The sequence below is a fragment of the Cucurbita maxima genome, unplaced genomic scaffold, assembly GCF_002738345.1.
Source record: "Cucurbita maxima cultivar Rimu unplaced genomic scaffold, Cmax_1.0 Cma_Scf00040, whole genome shotgun sequence".
In the NCBI taxonomy this organism is placed as follows: domain Eukaryota; kingdom Viridiplantae; phylum Streptophyta; class Magnoliopsida; order Cucurbitales; family Cucurbitaceae; genus Cucurbita; species Cucurbita maxima.
Window position 1 is genome coordinate 562,232 of NW_019272056.1, and position 11,487 is coordinate 573,718.

An 11,487-nucleotide genomic window follows, 5' to 3' on the forward strand; every position below is an offset into this window, starting at 1 on the left:
CCCCCCCCCCCCCCCCCCCCCCCCCCCCCCCCCCCCCCCTTCGAGGCCCAGTGCCCTTGTTGGCACACCGCCTCATGTCCACCCCCTTTGGCGCTTAGTCTCTTCACTGGCACATTGCCCGATATCTGGCTCTGATACCATTAGTAACGGCACAAGCCCACTGCTAGCAAATATTGTCCTTTTTGGGCTTCCCCTCAATGTTTTTTAAAACGCGTCTGCTAGGAAGAGGTTTCAACAACCTTATAAAGAATGATTCGTTCTCCTTCCCAACCAATGTGGGATCTGATACCATTTGTAATGACACAAGCCCACTGCTGGCAGATATTGTCCTTTTTGGGCTTCCCCTCAAGGTTTTTTAAAACGCGTATGCTAGGAAAAGATTTCCACACCCTTATAGAGAATGTTTCATTCTCCTCCCTAACCAATGTGGGATCTCACACCTGCTTAAGTTTCAATATTATAAACCTGACAAAATTTGTGTTACTAACGATCAATTAAATAACAGAACAAGCGAGAGGAATAAGAAAATCATGAAGGACTGCATCTTCCTGAATACGATGTGTACTTACTTTCAACAGTTACTTTATAGCAATTGAGTTATTATTATTCCTAAATGTAATAATATCTTCCTGAAAACTTACTGATCCAGATATGACATCGATCCCTGCATTGCAATCTTCCTTGTGATGCTCAGCCCGGAGCTGTGCAACCAAGTCGGCACTATCCAACCCAGCATTATCAGCAATGATTGTTGGAATAGCCTGTAAAGCCCGTGAAAACGCTTCAATAGCATGCGATTTCTTCCCAGGGGTCTTCCTAGCTAACTCATCCACTTTCTTTGACATAATCATCTCGGGCCATCCGCCTCCAAGAAGGACCCTGCTGTCATTGACTGTCTGAGACAATACACACAAGGCATCGTGCAGAGACCTTTCAGCCTCATCAAGGACGTGATGGCTGGCAAAGAACAAAAACACGACATAGCACCATCAAAACATATAACATTGAAAATGAAACAGCTTCAAGACAAGAACGTATGTAAATATGACCACTAATAATCACCCTAAAATGAGAAATAAAATCTATCGGTTTTTTAAAAATACCTTGCACCCCTCAGCACAATTGTACAAGCCTGACCCATTCCCACACCTGAAAAATGGATCAGTTTGTCCTCGCCAATCATAATCTCCTCAATCAACTTGCAATGTCCAAGTTTCACAGATTCGGGATTGTCAAAAGTTGAAGCAATTTCACCACCAGTTACTAAAGCCAGACGCTCTATGCCATCAAAATCAGCATGCTCAATGGCGAGTATTCCAGCATCTGCAAATAGTTCCTCTGGGAAATTGTAGATCAACTGCCTATTAACAAAGCAGTTGATTCCATGACCAATTATCTTCTTTACCTTCTCTCGCATTTTTTCCTTTTCAGCACCCTCGATCTCAGCAACTCTTGACATTGAATCAACACGAACTCGGGCACCATAAATCTTAACTTTGTCAGTGTCCATAGCAGTATTTGCCACTAAAATTTTGGCATTCTCTATGCGTTTCGGTTGGCCAATACCAATTTTCTTGTCAAGAATAAACCTGCTCAGAAAATACAATCTCGTATTTTAAACATCAATAACTTTCCAAAGAGGACAAAAAATATTTGTAAATGTAGCAAGTATGCTTGTATAACAAGAGCATTTTTCATAAAAAAAAAAAAACATTCCTGAATTGTGACGATTTAAATAATTAGATTACTTGATGAAATAGTTTTCGAATGATCCTCCAGGTTTCTTAAGAATTTGCAACACAAGATGCAACAAATATGCATTAGCTTCAAACTTGTTATAATACAAAAAACAAAAACCTACCCTTCATCTAAAAAGGAATCCTTCAATGATCCTCCAGGTTTCTTGATAATTTGAATCGACTCTAAGTTTGTGCTCCCCTGCAATTTTAACAAGGTAAAAATCAAATAGAACACACATCCAAAGGTGTGGAATATTAGACACACCAACACAACATGGAGACAGATACACATCATTTAAAATGTCCTTCCCTCTCTCTCGGACACACACATGAACATAGAATTTATTAGGACGAGGAACAGTACCCATCAAATAGCAGGCAGTAAACATCATGATATTTCAACTTGCAATCAAACTTGTTCATACATAATTCTAACCCAAAGCCCAACATATAGATAAGAGTGAGCATTCACCTTTAGCCTCATTACAGCATCTACTGCCAATTGAGCAAAATGCTCTTTGTCTTGTGATAGAATTTTGGAACAAAGAGTAGTCATTGCAATCTTCAACAAGTCTGATTTAAATTTCGCTGAAAAAGGGCAACCGCACAACTTCCGATTACACAGTTCTACTATCGTAAAAGATTTGAAACTTATATTTAAATCTGTGTAAAAAAATATATTTAACAGTCTCATGCAAGATAAGGAGAGGCTAAAATGATAGGAAGAAATGGGCATATTACCTAAATCTGCTTTATTATCCACCACTTTCCCTAGTAAAGCATTACGAGCACATTCTGCAGCCATTCTGTAACCTGAAAGTTTCAAATGAACCATGACAAGCTTTATCAACTTCTACACATCACAAAGGTAGAAAGTACCAGGAAAAAAAAAACAAAATAATCAATCTAGTTTCCACAGAACGAAAAAGGGGAGAAAGAGAAAGGAGGTGATGTCCTGCATGCATACACACACACATAGAGACGAGACATAATCATTAGAGAGATATTCCATTAAGACAACATGATGCTGAGATTTTTGTACAATAGCATAACACGAGCATACATCACAATATTCAATCTTCAAAAGGGAAGGAGTTCCAAATTCAAACTTCATAAAAATAAAAATAAAAATAAAAATGTGGACGGCAAAACCACCCTACTTTTGCCATTAGAGTCGGGAATACCCTATTTCTGCAAGTCCCCCGGGAAGATTTAATTGGGAGTGAGCATGGAAAAGAGAAAAACAGAAAGAGTGGGTCAACTCATGCAACGAGGAGAAAAAAAAAGGAGAACAATGGTCCAGGCTTTAAGCTTAATATTTATGTCTTTTCATGCATCCAAAACTAGAACTGCTATTGAAAGATAAAGGCACAATTACCATCCTAACGGATCCCCACCTATACTAGAAAAACAAAATAACATGTTCTCACCTTGCAAAACACGGCCACAACATACAACTCATACTTTGAATGTCTATATAGTAATGTAAATATTAAAATAGTAAGAAACAAACCTTCTATAATTGTCATTGGGTGAATCTTTGAAGCAACCAACTTTTCTGCTTCCTTTAAAAGTTCTCCAGCCAAAACAACAACTGAGGTTGTGCCGTCACCCACTTCATCATCTTGAACTTTTGAAATATCTTAACCTTGTAGTTAAAGATTCTCCATTTAAAGCCATAAAAAGGGCACAACTTCGAGTAAAATAAATGAAGCATCCATAAATAGAATTATACGACCTTGTGCAACAATAGTAGTGAAGAAATTTCTTCGAGTATAAACACGTTAAACACTAAAAAAAGGATACCGACAAGAACTTTGGCAGCCGGGTTATCGATGTGGAGGGATTTTAAAATGGTGGCACCATCATTGGTGACAGTGACTTGCCGTCCTCTGCCAGTAGATTGGAGAATTTTATCCTGGAAGGTATTATATGCACAGTCATGGAATAGTCTAAAGATAAGAAATAAAGACCACAAATTGTCACGTTAATGTAAGTTTATATTTCTTCCCCTGTAGGACTGAACGATTAGGGGAGGATCTATTTTGTGGTTTCTCAATCTCTACTCAAAGTAAAGGAGTGGAACTTACCATCCCCTTTGGTCCTAATGTTGTCTTAACCAAATCAGCAATCGCCATAGCGCCAATGAATGATGCCTATAAAAATGATCAAAAGAAATTAAACATCGTAACGGGAAAAGGGTTTATAGAACAAAATTTGAAAAACTTACCATTCTAGCACGCTCTCCCTTCTCTTCGCTCGCTTCATCTTTCAGAAGTTTATCGACCTAAAAATTTCAAAATTCATGTAACCAGAAAAAGAACGATAACATACTTAATGAGCAATGAAAAGTAAGATCAAAATGTAGTCTCTAGGAACTAACTTACCGCCATGGAAATGATGAAAACTGAGACCTAGCTGTAGAATGAAGTACACCGCTCAGTCAATTAAACGATATCGAAATGGAGTATATGCAGAGCCAATGAAAAATGGGAAACAGATTTAAACAAAGACAACAAAACCCTAACCCTAAGGTCATTAAACCCTGAGATCTTACCGGATAAAATTGTTAGGAGAAAACTCAACAAACAACGAGTGATTCAAGTGTGGACCTCGACGAAAGAATGCTTGCGATAGAATACAGGGGCGGCGCCGTCGCAGTTGCAGCAGAGATGGAGAAGAATGAGTCGGGTGGGCCGGTGAAGATGCTTATGGTTCGCTACGGTGGCCTGGAAGGGAGAAAAATGGAGGACAGTGAAGAGGTGGGGGAAGGTCACTGGACAGGACTAGGGCTTTTTATTGGCTTCTTTATTGTTTACTTACCTTCAATAAGTGTGTATTTGAAAATAATATTTGTAATATTTAAAATTGAAAAAATGTGTTGTAATATTGATTTTTTTATTATTATTATTATTATTATTCTTATTTTTTTTTACAAAATATAGTTAAACATTTTAATTATATTACGGCAAATATTGTCTCCGTTACGCATCGATGGCAATCTCACGATTTTAAAAAGCGTCTACTATGAAAAGTTTTCACACTCTTGTAACTAATGTTTTGTTTCTCTCTCCATTTAATGTGGGATCTTACAATTTACCCCCTTTGGAGGCAACACCCTCTCTAGCACACCGTTTGGTGTCGGGCTTTAATACTATTTATCCAAAGCAACCGCTAGCAGATATTGTCCGTTTTTGCTCGTTATGTATCACCGTTTAGCCTCAAGATTTCTACACCTTTATAAGAATGTTTTGTTTCTCTCTTCAATCGATTTCAGATAATACGTGCTCAATCCCTACAAAATTCAATGAGAAATTTTATGCAAAGAGAATGAAAAGAGGGGTCGAGACAGTGACAGAGTTGGATACAACATTCCGTAACTCGACTTTTGAAAATATCTCAAAATGGGATTACACGATAGAATTACATATTTGGGAGTGAAATGTACGATTGGTTCTATATCCATACTTGTCATAACCTACAATATAATTGAATAAGAGATCATACCTTCCTGGTTAGTTGTGAATACTCAGTTTACAACAAATCCATTCTTTTGCTGCTTTTACCAATAATCCATACACGAGCAATGACCATCTCGAAAATGATGGAATCGATATCGATCTTGCACTAATATATCTTGGTTGTAAACTCTAGATATGAGCTTGGCGACTTCATGACAGTCTCCACAAATCCGAAGATTCTTCACAACTCGAATTGGTTGAGATGGAGCTAAACTAATAAGCCCGAACGCGATGGCTAACTTCTCGCTGTGGAGGCTCAAGGCATGTTCCTTGACGTCGTCCTCTTCAATCAGCTGGAGAAGATGGGATTTGTTTGGTTCGTACCCAACTGATTTGAGTTTTGCTGCAATCTCGTCCAGCTTCGAGTAGATGTCCCGGGATAACGGGTGGGAATTATCGCCAACTAGAAACTCGTGGACAATGCCGTTGACTTCTACCGAGCTACAACCTGGTTCCTTTTTCAGTTCAGAATCTCTCATTAGTTTCCTCAACTCAGAAACCTTATCCCATCTTCCTGTTTTGGCGTATACGTTTGATAAAAGTACAATAGCACCATGATTCCTAGGCTCCAACTTGAGCAATTGGTCACTAGCCAACTCTGCAAGCTCAACATTCATATGAAGGCTGCAGGCACCAAGCAAAGCACCCCAAACAGAGGCGCTTGGAGTTGTAGGCATTTCATTGATCAACTCCATAGCTTCTTCAAGAAACCCGGCACGGCCAAGAATATCAACCATACAAGCATAGTGTTTCGCTCCTGGCACAACCCCATAAACTGGCTCCATTTCATGGAAAAGTGCTCGTCCCTCGTCCACTAATCCAGCATGGCTGCAGGCACACAGTACATTCATAAACGTCACATCATTCGGCTTCACCTTAGCTTCCTGCATTTTGAATAACAGTTCGATCGCCGCCTTCCCACGGCCATGCATTCCCAAGCCAGCAATCATGGCACTCCAAACATACACATCTTTCTCCTCCACTGCATAGAACACCTCAAGAGCTTTCTCCAAAGCACCACATTTAGCATACATGTCTATAAGAGAAGTAATTAAATGACCGTTTAGATTTATCCCTTCCCTCTTTATGTACACATGAATCCACCCACCCAAATCAATTGTCCCCAATTGAGCACAGGCTGACAGAGAACTGACCAGAGTGACTTCATCGGGCTTGGCAATCTTACTAAGCTGCAGCTCATTAAAAGTGGCCAAAGCCTCCTTAGGCTTACCATTTCGTTCATAAGCAGATATGAGAGCATTCCAAGCAGCAATTTCTTTCACAGGCATTTCATCAAACACCTTCCGAGCAGCATTGAAATCGCCCATTTTCGCATACCCATCAAGCATGGTAGTCCAAGAGAAGACATCTCTTTCAGGCATTTCGTCGAACAGCTTCTCTGCATCGCCAATGCTTCCACATTTAGCATACATGTCGAGCATGGCGTTACACAGAGTTAAATCCACTCTAATTTCTTTCCTTTCAATGTACGAACAAACCCACCTCCCAAACTCCAAATCCAACTTCTTCGCACAAGCAGATAAAACACCCACCATTGTTACAGAGTTGGGCATCACATTCGCCCCCTCCATTTTCAAGAACAACTCCAATGCATCTTCTGGACAATTCCCCTGAGCAAAAGCCGAGATCATCGAATTCCAAGACACCACGTCTTTGCAAGAAATACCCTCAAACAATCGCTCAGCCATATTCAAATCCCCACACGCCCCATAGAATCGCACAAGCGAATTAAGAATATACTGATCCATACCAAGCGACAACTTAATCGCCATTCCATGAACAGCTCTGCCGACCCGCGACGCTTTTAGCTCCGAAGCGGCCTTGATGACAAATGGGAAAGTGAAATTGTTGGGCAAATCATCATATTCATCAAGCAAAGCCAGAAATATCATGAAACTCTGAAAAGGGTCGGGGCTGGAAGCGTAAGCTCGAATGAGGGTGTTCCAAGTGTAGAGATTTGGATGGGGAATTTGGTCGAACATATCACGGGCATACTCGAGAGTGGAGGAGGACTTAAGAGCAGAGGCTGCGATGAGCTTGCTGGCGGAGAAGGGGTCGAAGAAGAGGCCGGTACGGAGCATCTGAGCGTGAACTTGCTTCAATTGCTTGCCACTTGAACATTGATCGATTGTTGAGAGAATTTGGTGGTTTCTGAAATGAAGATTGTTGTTTGCGATTGAGCGATTCGGGAGAGAAATCAGTGGAGCGCTTAGAGTTTCCATAGCCCATTAACGAAACCAATGAGCCGCTTTTTCACTCTAGTCGTTTAAAACTCTCTAGATACATAAACATTAATAAACAACCCGATAATATATTATTGTTTGGAATAAAATGTTGGGTTTTTTTTTCTAATTTTATTTCTTTTCATTTTATTATTGAGATATATTTTTATTTTATTATTGAGATATATTTTTATTATATTGTGAGAAAATAGTTGCGAGTGTTCAACTCTCATTGTTTCTCTTTATAAGCTTCCAATTTTATTTATCTTCATCTTATTATTTTTATTATATTGTGCTCAACTAATATTTTAGAGAGGTGTAGTGTGTTATTTAAAAATTTCAATACTTATAACGATTTAATCTTGTGTCGTGGAAATTATTGAATTTACTCTTGAACTCGTAAAAAGAACGATGTAACGATTGTGCTCTGATCCGAGGCAAATGTCAATAAAATTTTTTATTCAAATTATCGTCGTAGAGTAAAATATGTCGAAGTTGGTTATATTTTCTATTTAATTTTTCTAATGCATGTTATGAGTTTTTCATAAATTTTTTATATTTTCACTCACATTTATTTTATAAATTTAGTTCGCAAAATTTATAAATTTGTATTATATGGTCGAGTATAATATTTTTTTGAGTATTTAATAAATTATTAAAATTTAAAATTTATATAAAATAATTATTTGACATATTAAAAAAATTAAATTTAAATGTTTTATTAAAGATATAATAAACTGAAATTTGGCATTTAATCTGACGTTAAATGGAGAAAGAACGATTCTCTAGGCATCATCCCAATCCCACATTTTCCCGATGGTTTTCTCGGGATCCAAACAAATCCAAAATAATAAAAAAAATAATAAATAAGTGGGCCCTTAACTAAGCCCGCGAAACCACAGTCCCATATATATTCATGCAACGATCCCTTCTCCCTCATTGCATCTCCCATTAGGGTTTCCTTTTCCGGCGAAATCGTAAGAATCCTCTCTGAGAATCTCTCCCCCGTTTGCCGCCATGGTTCTCAAGCCCACCAGAGCTCAAAAGAAGACGCAGTACGACAATAAACTCTGCCGCCTCCTGGAAGAGTACTCACATGTCCTCATCGTCGGCGCCGACAATGTTGGCTCCAATCAGCTTCAGAGTATTCGCAAGGGTCTTCGAGGAGATTCCATTATCCTCATGGGTAAGAACACTATGATGAAACGCTCCATCAGAATCCATTCTGAAAAGACTGGTAATTCCGCCGTCATGAACCTCCTCCCCCAACTTGTGGTACGGATTCCAAATCTCTCTAACTCGATTTTGATTTTGATTTTGTCTCTTGTTGATTTGAACGAGCTTTCTTCGATCGATGTTTAGGGAAACGTGGGTTTGATCTTCACTAAAGGCGATTTGAAGGAAGTGAAGGAAGAGGTCGCCAAGTACAAGGTATTGTGTTTGGATTTTATTTTATTTCATTGTCCACTTTCTGCTCTGTGCTGTGATTTCCATGCCGGCTTTTAACCATGCATTGCCTAATGCTAGATTTGTAGTTTCCTTAAAAGTTATGTGCACTATTATGAGCTATTATTGTTCTCATAGAGAGTTATCAATATAAATAGAATCTATTGGTAATTAGTTCGCGATAGTAACTTTATAATGGTTTGTTTATAGAACTGAATTGATCATTGAGAAATGCAGAAGACTAGAAGGAAACTGTATAATAGTCTAATGAAACTGCATAGCCCATACGTTCTGAAAGTCTAATGAAATTGCATATCAAATGTAAGATGCCTTCAGTCCACGGTTCTGAAAAGTTTGGTTGTGTTGGAATGTTTGCAAGCAGTTTGTTCTATCAATTCATCCATTAGTTGGTTTCAAATTTGTTCTTTAGAACCCCAATGTGGCGGCAACCTTGAATAATTTATCCGCGTACTTGCCATATTTGTACAAGTTTTATATATGGTATGCATTTATGGAAACAGGTGGGAGCCCCAGCCCGTGTTGGCCTTATTGCACCGATTGACGTGATTGTTCCTCCAGGAAACACTGGACTCGATCCTTCCCAGACATCTTTCTTTCAGGTTTCTTATGAACTAGTTACCTCAATTTTAAACCGTTCAATTTGGAAAAGGGTCTCAACTTAAAAGTTGAATGATCTCAGGTGCTGAACATCCCAACAAAGATTAACAAAGGCACAGTGGAAATCATCACTCCTGTGGAGCTAATCAAGAAAGGAGACAAAGTCGGTTCATCCGAGGCTGCGCTCCTCTCTAAGCTTGGGATTAGACCCTTCTCTTACGGTCTAATTGTTGTCTCTGTCTATGACAATGGCTCTGTTTTCGACCCAGAGGTGCTTGATCTTACAGAGGAAGATCTTCTTGAGAAATTCCTTTCTGGGGTTTCCATGGTTGCCTCTTTGTCTCTCGCTGTGTCTTTCCCAACTCTTGCAGCTGCTCCCCACATGCTCATCAATGCGTATAAGAATCTTCTCGCTGTTGCTGTCGCCACTGAATATTCGTTCCCACAAGCTGATGAAGTCAAAGAATTCTTGAAGGTTCGTAAGCCTTCAGCTTTCTTAAACTCCTTAATATATCAAATACGTAAATGCTTAGATATAGTTCTATTTAGATTCAGTTTTGGGTTGATAAAAGTTTTATTTTGATCTTTTTAATTTCTTTCTATATTAGACCTTATAAGTTCCTACTAACCTTTTCAAATGGCATATTTTTAGTGGGATCCACTTACCTTAGGCATTTTAGCAGGATTCCTTTATTCATTAGATGCAGTAGAAATGAACTGGAAAGAAAGCATATAGAAAACACAATGGTATGACTTATTTGGTATGGTGGACAAATGGTAGGATCCAAGCAAGTTTGCAGCTGCAGCAGCTCCTGCTGCAGGCGACGAGTCTGGAGGCGCCCCAGCAGCTGCTGCCCCCGCTGAGGAAGAAAAGGCGGCAGAACCAGAGGAGGAGTCCGACGGGGATATGATCATGGGCCTGTTTGATTGAGTTCATTCACAAGCGTTAAGAAAATTGTTTTAACCCATCTAGTTTCGTGTTTTTTGATTTTATATGCTCGGAGACATTTTCAGTTGGTTTGTGAAATTTGTGGTGAGGATTTGGTGGTTTTTATTTGTTCATCTTGAGCTTGAACCACACATTTTGTCATGATTGGTACGTGTTGTGCTCAACCCTGTCTAAGTCTTTGCGACCACAAAAATAGTTCATGCAAGCTCTTTTATATATATATATATATATACATGCATACATATATATATATATGAAGGAAAGGAAATTCCTTTTTAAGAAAGTGTGTAAGTATTGTTTTTCATTTTAAAAAGAAAAAACATAATAATAATAAAACAAAAAGACAGATAAAAAGAAGTATGTGAGGCCTGAAAAAACATGAATAATTGATATCGTCTATTTTTCGTTTTTGTTCCCCACTTCTTCCTCCTCTTTACTTCACCATTTCTTCATATAAATCACATTCTTGTGTGCTCTTATTAGGCAATCACCCTAATAAGATCAATGCTAAATCGACACATCATTATATCTCTAAATGTACATTATTATTTTTTCTAGTTTAGATCTTTGTACGTGTTTGTTTTGAGTTTATTTATTTATGATTAAATACAAATTTAATTCAAAGTTGTTCAATTATTTTTATTTATGTTATTTGTCCCCACCACTTTGCCCTTACAAAGGGCAATGGCTTCGGATATTTTCATTTTGGAGGCTAATGTTCCCTTACATTTTTTCAATCTTTGTTCAACTATTTCCAATTTTTTTAAATAAATATAATTTCAAGATTTTTTCGTTAGAATATGTAATTCAAATCTAATTTAATTATGTGTTTATATAACATTTTTTTTTAAGGTTTAGGGTTCTGTTTAAATGGATGGTTTTTTTTTTAATTTTTTTAATTATAAATTTATATGTTTAGTTTTCAAAATCTTATTTTAATTTTGACAAAAAAAAAAAAAAAAAAAAAAAAA

At 38.0% G+C, this 11,487-nt stretch overlaps 3 protein-coding genes across 5 annotated transcripts in view; 1 reads left to right on the top strand and 2 right to left on the bottom strand.

The window, feature by feature from the left end:
- Window positions 1-4,541, bottom strand: part of LOC111469427 (T-complex protein 1 subunit beta-like) — a 5,809-nt gene extending 1,268 nt beyond the window's left edge. Inside the window, exons 1-12 of one of the 3 annotated variants that reach the window (XM_023114685.1) lie at window positions 4,405-4,541; window positions 4,352-4,371; window positions 4,127-4,157; window positions 3,970-4,026; window positions 3,830-3,895; window positions 3,546-3,657; window positions 3,253-3,381; window positions 2,481-2,552; window positions 2,212-2,327; window positions 1,862-1,938; window positions 1,104-1,589; window positions 642-957 (exon numbers count right to left, since the gene is read on the bottom strand). In XM_023114685.1, coding sequence (XP_022970453.1) covers window positions 642-957; window positions 1,104-1,589; window positions 1,862-1,938; window positions 2,212-2,327; window positions 2,481-2,552; window positions 3,253-3,381; window positions 3,546-3,657; window positions 3,830-3,895; window positions 3,970-4,026; window positions 4,127-4,132 — 1,437 coding nt within the window. In that variant the 5' untranslated portion in view covers window positions 4,133-4,157; window positions 4,352-4,371; window positions 4,405-4,541. Of the gene's footprint in view, window positions 1-641; window positions 958-1,103; window positions 1,590-1,861; window positions 1,939-2,211; window positions 2,328-2,480; window positions 2,553-3,252; window positions 3,382-3,545; window positions 3,658-3,829; window positions 3,896-3,969; window positions 4,027-4,126; window positions 4,158-4,296 lie in introns of all 3 variants that reach the window. The other 2 variants (XM_023114684.1, XM_023114683.1) reach the window with 2 other exon arrangements.
- A 583-nt stretch (window positions 4,542-5,124) lies between these two features.
- On the bottom strand, window positions 5,125-7,536 carry LOC111469458 (pentatricopeptide repeat-containing protein At2g29760, chloroplastic). Its single transcript, XM_023114728.1, has one exon. It carries the CDS (start codon window positions 7,501-7,503, stop codon window positions 5,302-5,304), a length of 2,202 nt encoding a protein of 733 aa, XP_022970496.1. The 5' UTR covers window positions 7,504-7,536; the 3' UTR covers window positions 5,125-5,301.
- Window positions 7,537-8,460: 924 nt separating this feature from the next.
- Window positions 8,461-10,692, top strand: LOC111469430 (60S acidic ribosomal protein P0-like). The gene is made up of 5 exons (XM_023114690.1): window positions 8,461-8,778; window positions 8,866-8,934; window positions 9,471-9,569; window positions 9,650-10,042; window positions 10,349-10,692. The coding sequence occupies exons 1-5, from the start codon at window positions 8,521-8,523 to the stop codon at window positions 10,496-10,498; spliced, it is 969 nt and encodes a 322-aa protein (XP_022970458.1). The 5' UTR covers window positions 8,461-8,520; the 3' UTR covers window positions 10,499-10,692.
- Window positions 10,693-11,487: the final 795 nt, after the last annotated feature.

Excerpts from the sequence above, each read along its gene's own strand:
- LOC111469458 (XM_023114728.1), bottom strand. The coding sequence starts at position 7,503 with ATGGAAACTCTAAGCGCTCCACTGATTTCTCTCCCGAATCGCTCAATC.
- LOC111469430 (XM_023114690.1), top strand. The coding sequence starts at position 8,521 with ATGGTTCTCAAGCCCACCAGAGCTCAAAAGAAGACGCAGTACGACAAT. Across the intron at positions 8,779-8,865 it reads ACCTCCTCCCCCAACTTGTG|GGAAACGTGGGTTTGATCTT; the intron begins GTACGGATTCCA and ends ATCGATGTTTAG. Across the intron at positions 10,043-10,348 it reads AAGTCAAAGAATTCTTGAAG|GATCCAAGCAAGTTTGCAGC; the intron begins GTTCGTAAGCCT and ends GACAAATGGTAG.